We start from the raw sequence: 12717 nt of genomic DNA, 5'->3' as shown, positions 1-12717 counted from the left end.
GGCAGCATGGCTGCAGTGTGGAACCACACAGCCACACATCCTCATCTTGGAACAACAATTTAAAAATATGAATGGCTGTTCGTTTTCTAAATTACAACTAAATATATGCAGGAATTAATAGCAAGTGCAGTTTCTGTGAGTATTGCTGGTGGTGTTTTGCTGAATGAACAATAGCAGAATTATGCTCAGTCCCATTGCTTTTACCAGTTTTATATTCCTCAGCCTCGTTGTCATCCTCGAGGTGTTCAGATGCTGTGAGGAAATCTTCTTCTATTGAGGACACTGAGCAGTTTGTGTCATCCTCAGGCTTTAAGACATGAGCTTCTATCTGCAGCTGTCTCTCCTGAACGAGCTCAAGTCCAATCAGAAACTTGTTTATTTCAAAAATGATGCAGCTTGCACTGTTTTTCCTGTCCCCCCTTGCACACTGAACCAAGCAGACATCTGCCAGCCAAGGACACTGGAGGGGAAAAGAATCTCAAATAGTTATTTAATTAAAAAGAAACTTATTTTAATCTTCCCTCTCTATGAACATCCCAGGAATGTTCTGTTGCAAAGATTCAATCTATTTTGTCATTTAGATGTTTTTAGCACAGCATGCAGTTACATATACCCCAAAATAAGACTGCTTGGACCGACAGCTTTTGTTATTCACAAGTTTTAGTGAAGAACCCATGTGTATCACAGGGGCATCTTTATTTTTTGAAATTACCAAGTTGTTTTAACCCAACTTAATGACAGAGGTTTTTTGCTTTTATCCATGTCAGAGTTAGTCATCTGACAAACTGTTATTAGCAGCCTCACACCACATGGTGTTGCCTGTCTCTTAAGGGAACAGTTTGAGGGCATCAGTTTCTTGTCCAAAAAATTTCTGTTGCAGCCCTGTAAGTACTGGCTGGTGAGACTGTTAAGAGCAAATTACCTTTAGCTATCCCTACAGACTTTTTAAAATGGTGTTTTATTTCCTTAGCTCTTTTTCCTCACATCCCTTATTTGCCCAAAGCCCCATGATTTCAGACCAGTTTAACCTCCCACTGGCAATGGAGCTCTGCTGCACACTGTGCCAAGCCCCTGTATAAAACTGCCTTATCCAGAGAAACTGTAGAATTAAGCTCAAAGTTGGGCAGCAACTAAGAGAAAGGAGCTCTTGTTATGTTCATTTTATTGATATTTAAACTGTTGGATATTTCTCCAACCACAGGGCTAAGTTGGTATCTCTGCATGGGACTACTTCTGTGGTATGGATGTAGTCTGAAGCAAAGCCAAGCTCTGGCAGCTTGTGATCTTCTGCTTGAACTCCAGGCCCTGGGAAGGAGCCAGCTAGAGTGAAGTAAGCTCTGGATCAAGGTGGTGGATTTCAAGCAGTGCAAAAGATGCCCTGGACCCCTTGTGTATTTGCAGAGTATCTAAGAGAATGTAATTCTATGCTACATCTTTTGTCTTTGGGTGTGAATGCAAAGAAAATATCTACTAACAAGAGGAGTGGGATGAGTATTTTTTTGGAATAGAATCTTGTTTTAGCTTCCTCTTCCTTTCCATATAAAAAAATGTCTGAGCAGAAAATCAGATAAATTAGTGTGTTGTAATTAAAACTGAAAAGGGAGATTTTTTTTTTCAACTAGATGCTAAGAAATAGTTGCTAAATCAGACTTGAGCATACACTGTATTTTGAAAGTAGTTATTAAAAACAGATGCAGTCTTAGATCAAGCATTCCCCTGCTGTTTCTCCAGTCCACAGCAGACTTGTACTTGTGAAAAGGGCTGAGGGGGAGAGCAGAATAAAAATCCTTCTATGAAAACTATGTGAGTATCCTTCCAAACAAAAATCTCTAGAAAGCCAAACAAATGTAAGGATGAACTTGGCCTGTGCTTATCTGGCCAATAAATCTCACCCAGACTCGAGGCAAAGCTTTTCTCCATCTTAAAAGGCAAAAATTTATGTTAGTTCTGATTTGTCTCAGGCCAGAACCATTCTCTCAGAGAAGGCTTCCAGGTCCTGATGGCCAGAGTTTTTTGGAAATGGGGATGACTTTGGGTACTTGAGTCATCTTGTTCAGGCCATGAAATACCCTTGTGTGTATTGCAGCATCTTCCCCCCAGGGAAGCAGGGTTTGAAGTTGGAATTTTCCCACCACAGGCTTGTGCTTGTATTTTTTTCTGGTTTTTCTAAAGTTACAAGTGGCAAGAAAGCCCAATCACCAGGCAATTTCTCTGTTTAAAGATGAGCTTCTTGGTAAAACATAAAATTCAATGATCTTGTAATACAGCTCTTTCAGGGCCTCTTTCATGAAGATTTTTGCATACAAGTTCATGTGTTAAGTTTGATAAGGCAATTTTATACTCCAGGATGACTCTGCAGTTGGAATGACAATGTTCCCACTTCATGTTTGGCTAAATGAGATCAGAATCAGGCCAAAAACTACTGAAGTATTTCAAAGACATGAACAGGGATAAAGGATAAGAAGAATGGAAGGAATAAAAGCTTTTTTACTACAATAAGGTGTTGATACCTTTAAGTAAATGGGTTTTTTTGCTTCCTTTTGCTATGTGATGCCAGCAAAAGGAATTCTTGACTCTCAGATTCCATATTATTGGCAATAATGGGAGTGAAGGAGTTAGCACGAGAGCTTTGCCTTTAGCTCCTTTCAATGTTAAATTTTAATTAATGCATTAATTGCTTTTTAAGTTGACAGAAGCTAAGTGGGTTATCAGCTCTAACATTATTCATGTAGCTTGGTATTTTCCATTGTCACAGCCAGGCTTACAGTAGCCTCTAGGATCTTCAAGTCCTATAGTCAGGACTTTGCCAAGCTGCATGTGTGGGAGAAGACAGATTGGGAACAAAAGTGGGAATTAGCAAGGTTTCACTTGAAAGGGAGGCTGTAGGAGCTGTGCCCCAGTTGAGCTAAGCACAGAAAAAGTGTTACATCTTCCCTTCCCTCCCTGTGCTGCCCTTCTGACTCCTGCTGCTCTTGACATCTGGGCTTATGAGTCAACTCTGCCACCAGTGCCTGCCTTCCCTGAAGGATCAGCTGCTAATAGGGCTTAAAGCATTATCAGCTGCAAGCCAGACATCCACACAATCCAGAGGGAATAGCAGGATCTCTGTCCTATCTTTATGTCCCCCCTTTGCTACACTCACTTAACAGCCTTTTTTTAGTCACATTTATTTTCATGCTTGCGAATTCCCCCTCATCTCTTAAACCGGTGCAAGGTTTTTTTCTTTCAGCTTCCTTTTATTTTTTCCATTTTCCTAATTCCATCTTTCCCAGGTGTGATTGTGATCTTAAAGATGAGCTTTATTCTTACCTGGGGAACTTCATATTCAGCCTGAAGGTTTCCTGATGCTAATCCACTCAGCAGGACTATTTCATTTTCCTTTGGTGGCTGTACATTGATTGAGCTGATAAGTTTGGGGAGATTTGGAGAGACACTGATCAGCCTCTGTAGGATGAAAGATAGATTTTGGTCTCAGGTAATGAAGCCTGAGTTGCACGGTTATATTCAGAAATAGCAAAATTAAATACTTAGGCATCTTATTGGAAACTTTGTTTGAACTTAACACTTTGAGACAATTAAAAATAGAACTGGCATAATGAAAATGCACCATCTTCCTTTTGAGCTGGTAGGCAAGACACTGGTGACAGTGTAAAATAATGCACAACTGTCCAGGAGGACAGTTTCTCACAATTTCTCACCCTGTACATTGTCACTTGCTAAACAGCTTTGATTGTATCTGTGCATCTAAATCCTTGGCCTTCCTTTTAGGAGGGAGTTCCTAAGAGACTGGAGTACTGTGTCTGCCACTGGCTAAAGCAGAAAAGACTCAGTGAGTGTGGTAATGAGGATAGGACAAATCTGGTTTTCCTCCAGGCATGTGACAAACAGGAAACCAAAGTGAAAGTTGGATGAAAATTGCTGATCAAATTGATGCAATACTAAACCTGGCATAGCAAAGTTTTTAATGCCCAGAAGCAACATCCATGTTTGTCTTACTGTTCCACTGGACAATTTCATGACCTTTTTTATTTATAACAACACAGTAGTTTTGTACCTGCTGTGTAATTGGTAGAGCCAGAAGTGGCAATGGTCACAGCCCCAGTGATGCTCTGGTACAGAGTGGGTTTGCACTGTGCTCCTGCCAGGAGTCCCCAGAGATGTGCAGGTGACATCTCTGCTCATTGAGGTACAAAGACCAAAAGGACAGGACCTACACTGAGGCTGCTTCCAATTCCTTCCTGCCAAGGATCTCAGAGTGCTGCTTCTATGAACAGGGAATCAAGGAACCCTCCTTACAGAGGCAGTAAATGCCAGCTCCATTTTCTGTGATAACAGAGCCCACCAAATGGCAAAGCCATTGAGGGAATGCAGATCCTGGGCACCCAGCTGGGTGCTTTTGTTGCTCTGCAATACTAGGATGCTTCACTTTTTCATCTTCAAAATAATAAGCTTGCAATACTGTTATTTCTTCTCAGAGTGATTTAGATATAATAAAACTTTCTGCCTTAGCAAATCTAATTTGGTTTTGGGGAACAATTCACTTTTCTGTCAACTGATCTTCAGATGAGGCTAAGTATTTATATTTGACATAACTAAATTCAGTGCTTCGATTCAATTTGACATTTCAGAATAGTACAGAAAAAAAATCCTTTTCTTTTTTCAAATTATAACCTTTCTGCTAAACACACATTTATCTATGTATCTGTATTTTTCTACAGCCTAAACTACCACATTTTATCAGATTGCTTAGGTAGGAAATGATGACATTTTGTGTGTCTTTTACTTAAGTTCCTTATCTTTTTTTTCAGAATAGAAAGGTTCAAAGGGTACTGCAAATTCTGAACAACAGCCATTCCTTAAACAGTTATATACTTCATGCAAAAAGCAGCTATGCTAACAGCTTTAAAATTCTTCTATGAAATGCTTGTGCCACATTAGTGTGCTGTGTAAAAATCACCCTGCTCAAAGCTATTTTACACAAATGTAGATTATACACAAAAACTGTGATGAGTGAGTTTCCTCTTAAAGAATACACAGTACCTGTGCCAGCAGGGAATTTTTTTATTACCTGCACTGAAAAGGAAAAGTATCACGTCCCAGTCATGGCTAAGGGATGCACCAGCACCCATCTTGGTGAAGTGTGGTCAGGTATTTCCAGATATCTAACTTTAAAATTGAGGGAGAAGCCTCTGGTATTTCCTTACGACTTGCTAAAGCTTATGGTCCTTAAAAAACATTGAAAGCAACAATAAAACCATTGCTGATTAGAAAATAACTAGTACTTCTGTGGACTGAGTCAAGTCAAACCTCTCAGGCTGTTCCACACAGCTGACCAGCTGAGTCAACAGCAAAACATTTTGCTGCAGGAAGCCACATCTGGGTTTGAGGTTGAAATTTTCACAGATCCAGGATGCAGAAAACAGGACAGAAAAATATCTTCTGCTAACAAAGGACTTGCAGGACACAGCAAGATCCCAGCATTCACTGTCCTCCTGTTAGCTAAAGGTCTTTTTTAGCTCATTAACCATAACTAACCACCATATTTTACTGAGGAACTCCCTGGGTATTGTCAGGAGAGCCTACGTTTGTTCACTTACCACATATTAGTGCCACTTTGCTTTGTTGATCATGGGTATCAGGCCAGGATGATGTAAAAAAAGGAAGAGGTAAACTGACACCAGGCTGTATCTTTCAAATGTGACTTCCTCAGGTCCGAGTTTGGGGTTTTTTTGCTGGTCTATATTTTAAATACCACATCATAATGTAGCTTGTCTCAGTGTTTGTTAAAAGGTGGAGCTTTTTCTCTTTATTTTTCATTTTTTTAAAAACAGTGTTTTCCATCCACCTTCCAAACTCTGAGTCAGACAGGTAAATTACACCTTTAGCTCTGTTTTATCTGTTTATGTTTTAAGACCATGTAAACCAGCTATCAAGAGTCTGCATGAGACTGGGTGCTGGACAAGACCTAAATGAGTATAAGATTCTTCAAGCCTTTTTGGCAGCAGGAAAGAGACATCAAAAATCATTTTAATCTTGTATTACATCAAAATAAAAAAAATAGATGTATGACATATCCACATTCAATTTTCTGCTAAAACCAAGGCTGAGCAAGAAGTGCATTTCCATGATAACTGCTCTGGACTCACAGGCTGCTACAATCCCTAAGATACTTCTGGGATAGCAGTAATAAAAGCTATTAAATATGACCTGGCATTGAGAAAATTTCAGCTTCCTGATGCTTTGCTCTCTGTAAGGATTAAAAATCTAGAGATTGTTTTGATTTGACCAAAGAATTTTGAGCTGTGTTTGTGTTGGAGAGTCCTGGTGTAGCTGCCTAGACCTGCTGGGATTGTTATTCTGACCTGAGCTGTTACCTGTTTCACTTGCTCATCGCTGCAGTCATCACTGTTTGCATCTAAGTTCACAAAACAAACCTGTAATAAGAGAAAAAAAGCAACAAAGTCACATTAGAATGGCAGCAACCCTTTTAAATTCAATGTATGTTCCCTTTGCATCCTTGTGGTTGAGCGTGTGAAGCTTTTTCCTAACACAAAGCAGTTTGAAATGTTAGCAAAGAAAATCTCTCTTCCAGCTTCGTTTCTGAGTTAGATTCAGGAATAGAATCAGGAGCTGGAATGATTCCTTGTTCTGTGGATATCTCTTTACAAGATTGTGAGAATTTGCTCTTGTCTTGATTAAAGCCAAAAGCTGGCACAGATTCAGGTCTGAGTTAAAACCAACACCTAATTCCAAATAAAGTGCAGATCCAGAAGTTCCCTCCAGCAAGCAGTTTGTTTCTTTCTCTAATTCTATGTCAGTTCTCACTAGAAAACTAAAATGCATCCCCCTTCACCAATATTCTTGTGTTAGGCATCTGAACTCCTGTTGTGTGCCTTTTTTTACCCCAGGACAAGACTGATTTCAGTTTATATATGCACATGTACAGATTATGACCATCTGCAGTAACAGCCAGCACAGCAGATGGAAAGACCCAGCCATTGTACAAAAAAACCCAAAAAAAAGCACACTGAAAAAGTAAGGTTTTTGCCCTTTTAAATAGATTAATGGCATCTGTATATGCACTTAAAAACACACTTTCCAACATTTTTATGATTTTGGGAAAAATGTTTCTCTGCCTGACAATGTCACCAGTTAGGATATGCTAGGGTCATCTGCATTTGATGGCCAACTTGAATGAAGAGTTACCCAAATTTCTAAGCTGTGAAATCCTACAAATATCCCCTGGCAATATACTGTCCTAACCACATTCCAGTTCATTATACAGACAAAAATTTGTCTTCCTTTCCTCTAGAATTTTAGAGGTAGGCATTTTACACATCAGGTGGTTATTACAAAGCATGAGAAAATTATCCTTCTGGTTAACACGTCTCCTTGCCCAGTGCCCACAGTGATCCATGATTTCTGAGCCCAGAGGTGCCTTGGCTGATGCCACTGTTAATTTGGCAACCAGGGAAGGAGCCCTGGCAGGTCTGGGTCCAGTTTCTCAAGTCAGTTTTGTACTGGATTCAGTGGGAAAGCTTTGGGAAGAAGGTACCCAGGAATAGTCAGGTCTCTGGGCACAGTCCATCCATCCAGTTGACTGTGACAAACCTTTTTTTGTCCCTTGCTACCTATGTGTTGGGTCTTGGCAGTGTTCTCTGCATTCCCACAAGTGACACTGACTACATCCTAAAAGTGTCTTCTTTGTCAGCAGCCAAAAAGTTGTCATCTGTTTCCTGTGGTGTGTGTGGTATAAAACTCACTGGTGCCACAGCAGGAGAAATAAGAGGATGAGTAGGAATATCTGTTATTTGAAGTGGGGAGGGGGTTGCTGGTTTGTTTTAATTTTGAGAAGGTAATTAAAGCTAAATAACATAAGCTTAAAAGCTAAAAACAGCCATGCAGAAACATAGAGATATTGCCTTTTTTCTGGCTTAGGAATTACTTATTTTGGAAGGAAAAAACCCACAAAAATGAAATGGTGTTATTTAATACAAAAAAAGGAAAAAATCAGCACTGAAATTCTGGCTTTTCACCCACAACTTCCCTGTTGATACCTACTTTTGGTTCAGGAGTGTTTCTAAGTGACAACAAGACTTTTCTTTTGGTGAGCTGCTGCACTCAAATCCAGAGTCTCAATACTGTCAGAAGCAGCATGAATACCCAGAAACCATTTAATACAAAATAATATTGTATATAGCAGATATACATAATATTTAGCAGATAAAAATAATATATAAAAATAAATAAAATAAATATAAATAAAAAAATAAAATTAGCAGATAAAATAATATTTACTGTGCAGATTCTTCTACACTGAATACATTGAATTGATTCTTCTACATTAAAGCCTCCTCTTCATAAAACTCTCCATGCATTTCTACCAGGACAGTGCCAGGCAGATTATTATCACTGACTTGCTGAACTTTCATCTTGAAGAAGTCTTCCAGGATCATATATAAAAAGAGCATTTCCCCCCCTTTTTTCCTGTATTTTTTCCCCTTTTCTTCCCCTATTGCATGATCATTTCTGTGACTGGTAAGAGGTGCATGAAGTGAGTTCTCTAGATCAACAATTTCAAGTCATGAAATCTGCTCTTGAGTCAGAAACTCTGCAAACACTTCAGCATCCACTGTCTTCAAATTCAAATGATTACTTCTTAAAAGAACTACATTTTAAGACAAGCTGTTTATAAAGCACTTAAGGATATATAATGTCCTTTACACAATATATGGTACACAGGGACAGACTGCCTTGGGGAATTGCTAAGTGTAACACAGTTCTCTCACTTGAGAAGAATAAAGAAATTTCATTTTTATCAGAGTATTAATGCTGGCTAAGAGCTGAATGACAAAAAAAGACATATTCTTGTCTCTGTTTTCCTTAAAGCTTTCATTCCAGTTGTGTTAACCAAAGCTGGCATTACAATATTCCCTAGATAAAAGTGCACACAGGTAGGAAAGAAATACTGAAAGGTATAATACTAAAACCAGTTAAAAAAAAAAAAAGGGTATTTTTCCTTTATTACAATAAATCAAGTCTATTTCAGTTCATTTCTATTTTCCCCAGGTAAGAGATTGCCAAACTACTTTTTTTTCTGTTTTTTTTAGGAAGTGGTAATGGCTCTTCTGTTGTCTAGTTGACAACAAGGGAAGGCTTCTTCTTTGTCCTATGCAATATCTTGTAGTTTTTGGTGAAATTAAAACAAGTCCTAGCTTGGGGATTTTTTAATTAAATGTGGGGGGGGGGGGGGTTGGTTTTTTTTTTGTTTTTTTTAATTAAGAAGAAAATCTGTTTATTTTCCAGTCTTCTATGTCAGAATACTAAGTCAGCAGAGATGGTTGAAGGCTGAGTGTAAAAAAAATATAAAAGTCTGCTCTTGTTTTTATCTTTCCTTGCTCTTTGTACCCAATGTGAGGAATATGCCTCTTAGAATAATGCAGTGATGTTCCAGTTATTTAGCATTATCCTTGGAGAAATGCTTTGTGTTGATTTCCATGTTGTTTCTCTTCTATGTTTTGGGCAGGTAATGGTTCTTCTCAGGATGCATATTGTTTCTTATATTCTGTTATGCTGCTGAACACTTTAATCCTTTTTAACATATAGAATTGTGAGGATACAGTTCATGAAGAGGGCTGTGAAATTTTACAGCAGTTGATTGCTGTGATAGTTGGTTTTAAGGGTTTCATGGAGTGTTTGACCTCCTTAATTTCTGCTCAAAGCATTTTGGGATGGGCTGGAAGGTCTGGAATTCTGAGCCCTATCCTTACTCTAATTTCATCCCTGCAAAACTAAAAATATCCAGGTGCTCTAAACTTTTGTTACACCAAAGTCAGTGTCTCCTGCCTTTAAAAAAATCAGATCAACACAACTTCCTCACAGCACAATAAGCAAATGTAGCTGCTCCAAGGCATCACTCCCTGGAATGCTCAGTGTCTATTTCATAGAATGTGCAGCTGAAGGCAGTGAAAACCCTAAGAATAAATATCATTTTACTCCAAGCATCTGAGACAAAGCACACTGTAACCCACAGGAAACATTAAAAAAAAAAATAAAATAAAAATTTCCTGAGCTTTGTCTCTTTGAAAATGACCAGCAATACTCACATGTTTTTGACTTATATTAGGATGACATAAAATGCCTTTTCAAGCAGATTCTAGCATGTAGCCACCTCTTTTTTCTCTCTGTATGACAAGACAATTTGCTTTGGTGGCTATCAAAATAGTGGCCTGCCAAGCTACCAAAAAGAACCTTGCATTTATTTTCACTTGAATTATTTAGGCTAATGTGAAGGATAAATAAAGACTCCTGGACTTCTTGTGATATCTATCTATATCTATAGCCTGTCTATAAGGACCTCTCTGTTCTTTTAACTTGGAGATTCTTGAGTCTTGTAATTACAGCAATTTCAAGTACCATTTATTTTTTTTAGCAAGAGAAAAAAATAGCTGTAAAATCCTGATTTCTAAATAAATGTTCTAACATGTCCCATGAGATTACCCTTCCCATACTAAATAAATAAAATTATCTCATAACCTCGGGGATATCAGGAATTTATTTAGCATTTAGGTTTGGTAGGGCTTGCAGGAAAGCTGCTTGTGCTAATTTTGGGGGCTGATTTGTGGCTTTGGTCTTTTCACTGTAATTATTTACTCAAAACTTTTACAGCTGACATCTCTAGGCCAGCATGTCTGCACCTCTCTGTAGGATTTCTAGAACATTATTCTGATCCATGTGCTGGAAAAGCTGCTCTCAGGTTTTCATTATGACTGCGACTTTGGAGAGTAGAAGTCTTCTTTCATTGGAGCTGCAGAAATTATTATTAATTACAATTATTATTAATACAATTTTTCAACAGACCTAGATAGTTCATTTGGTTCAGTGTTGATCTAAACTCCTAAAAATATTTTTTTTTTCTGAAGATGTCATTTAGAAGTAAAAGGAAATGAACAAGCTATAAGTACTTAAACCCATTCTGCTTATCTGTGCATGTCAAACAATTCCATGATGCTCTACAGGCATTTTCTGTACTTGAACAGGATGAGGAAGAAAATGCTGCTAAGCCTAATTAAAAAAGGCAAATGACTGTGCTAAACAAAGATGTTGAGTGAAAATATTCCATATGACAGAATGAAAGGACTCAGGTTCCACCTGCCCCAGGTCTGTGGGGCAGGCACTGCCCAAGCACATCTATCAGAGGGAGAAAAAGAGTAAATTGTGTGCTGGGCAACTGAGTATAAGCTGTTGAAGCAGCAATATCTAGAAAATTGTATTTGTTTTTTTCTTTAAACTGAGTTAGCTCTTTTATTACTTGCCTCTACAACTCAGTAATGCTTATCACTTCGTGATGATACCAAATATGGGGCTTTTTTTCCCTGTTTTGTAGTATAATGTTAGTCTACATTTATTATTTAGACCATATATCTCTTTCTCATACGATCTTCAACACAGTAGGGCAGCTCTGATGGGATTTCTTGGGTTTAGTTATCTTTGTTCTAAACTACAGATGGGGAAGGAGGAATGGGGAGGTGGTACTTTGCAGGACTGCAGACAAAATCCACAGCTCAATAGTTGCCACAGCTCTACTGAAAAAGCTCTCCTCAAAGCCTTTTGTGAAAGGTTTTCAGGACTGGATCCAGTGGATCAGAAACTATTGTCTCTAGATTAAAAAACATGCCCCTTCCTTCCACTAGTTAGTGAGATCCTTCTGTAGTAAAAGCTTACCATTCTGTAAGTCCTCTCTGCTTTTGAGAAAACGAGATGGGAACTGAGGGAGGAGACATGAAGGTACCAGTGCTTCTTTTTGCTTCCTGAGTCATGAGATAAAATTTTTAAATCAAGACCAACCCATTTTCTCCCCTCTGTAAAGAAATGTTTCATCTGTCCCTTAACACTACTTGCATTCAGCACACAGAAGATCCAGCTATGGCTGGATAAACAAATGTTTATAAGCAACAAAAATTAAAGCTTTATAATGGGATATTTTGGTTGCAGTGTTCTTAGCTCCATGCACATTATTGTCAGTATTGAACAGCCACGCTGTAGGAATCTCCTGGTTAAGTTAAAGTACAAATAAAAAAATCCATTTATTCTGTGACTGAACCATTTTGTTCGTTAGAGACTTTTTCCACATAAACCAAACTCTTCGCAACTAGCTGGTGGTTTCCACTGCATTTCACAAGATAACATACCCTGTTCTCAACTCTGAGTTTACAATGCTTGATGTAGCTTCTAAATTCAGAAATATTTAGTCTCTAAATGCATCCTGAGATCTGTTAACCTACATCAGTTCAGTGACACAAAGGACAGTGAAGATAAGACATGAACTACTAAGGAAAACAGTAACAGGAAAGCAGAAAAACAGAAATGTCAGAGCTGAGGATCAGCCCAGAACAGGAGTGATGCCCTCTGCTTTGTTTGTCCCTTCTTAGCAGTATGTTTCAAACAAAAGTCTAATTGCCCGATCTCACCAGCTCAGACTTTCAGTGGGGGTTTTGTTCCTGCTGTGGCTCACCAATCTCTCCTTTCATCACTTCTGACTGAAATTCTCTGAAAAAGATGTCATATGGTTGCCTGTGGCTTCAGGCATTTCAACTAAACCTTCAGGGACTGACCTCTGTTCCTGCTGAAGGAGACTTGCATGGCATCTGTCTGCTCTTGTGTGCCCTGCAAAATCCAGGGAAACTCTGCCCTAGCTGTTAGCTTATAGATAAGTAG

At 38.6% G+C, this 12717-nt stretch overlaps 1 protein-coding gene across 1 annotated transcript in view; it reads right to left on the bottom strand.

Moving 5' to 3' along the window:
• Window positions 1–12717, bottom strand: part of SPHKAP (SPHK1 interactor, AKAP domain containing) — a 63395-nt gene that overhangs the window by 13974 nt on the left and 36704 nt on the right. Inside the window, exons 4-6 of the mRNA XM_030456209.1 lie at window positions 6375–6434; window positions 3310–3444; window positions 205–460 (exon numbers count right to left, since the gene is read on the bottom strand). Coding sequence (XP_030312069.1) covers window positions 205–460; window positions 3310–3444; window positions 6375–6434 — 451 coding nt within the window. The remainder of the gene's footprint in view (window positions 1–204; window positions 461–3309; window positions 3445–6374; window positions 6435–12717) is intronic.

The sequence above is a fragment of the Calypte anna genome, chromosome 9 (genome assembly GCF_003957555.1).
Source record: "Calypte anna isolate BGI_N300 chromosome 9, bCalAnn1_v1.p, whole genome shotgun sequence".
Lineage (NCBI taxonomy): Eukaryota > Metazoa > Chordata > Aves > Apodiformes > Trochilidae > Calypte > Calypte anna.
This window is presented reverse-complemented; position numbering and strand designations above follow the sequence as displayed.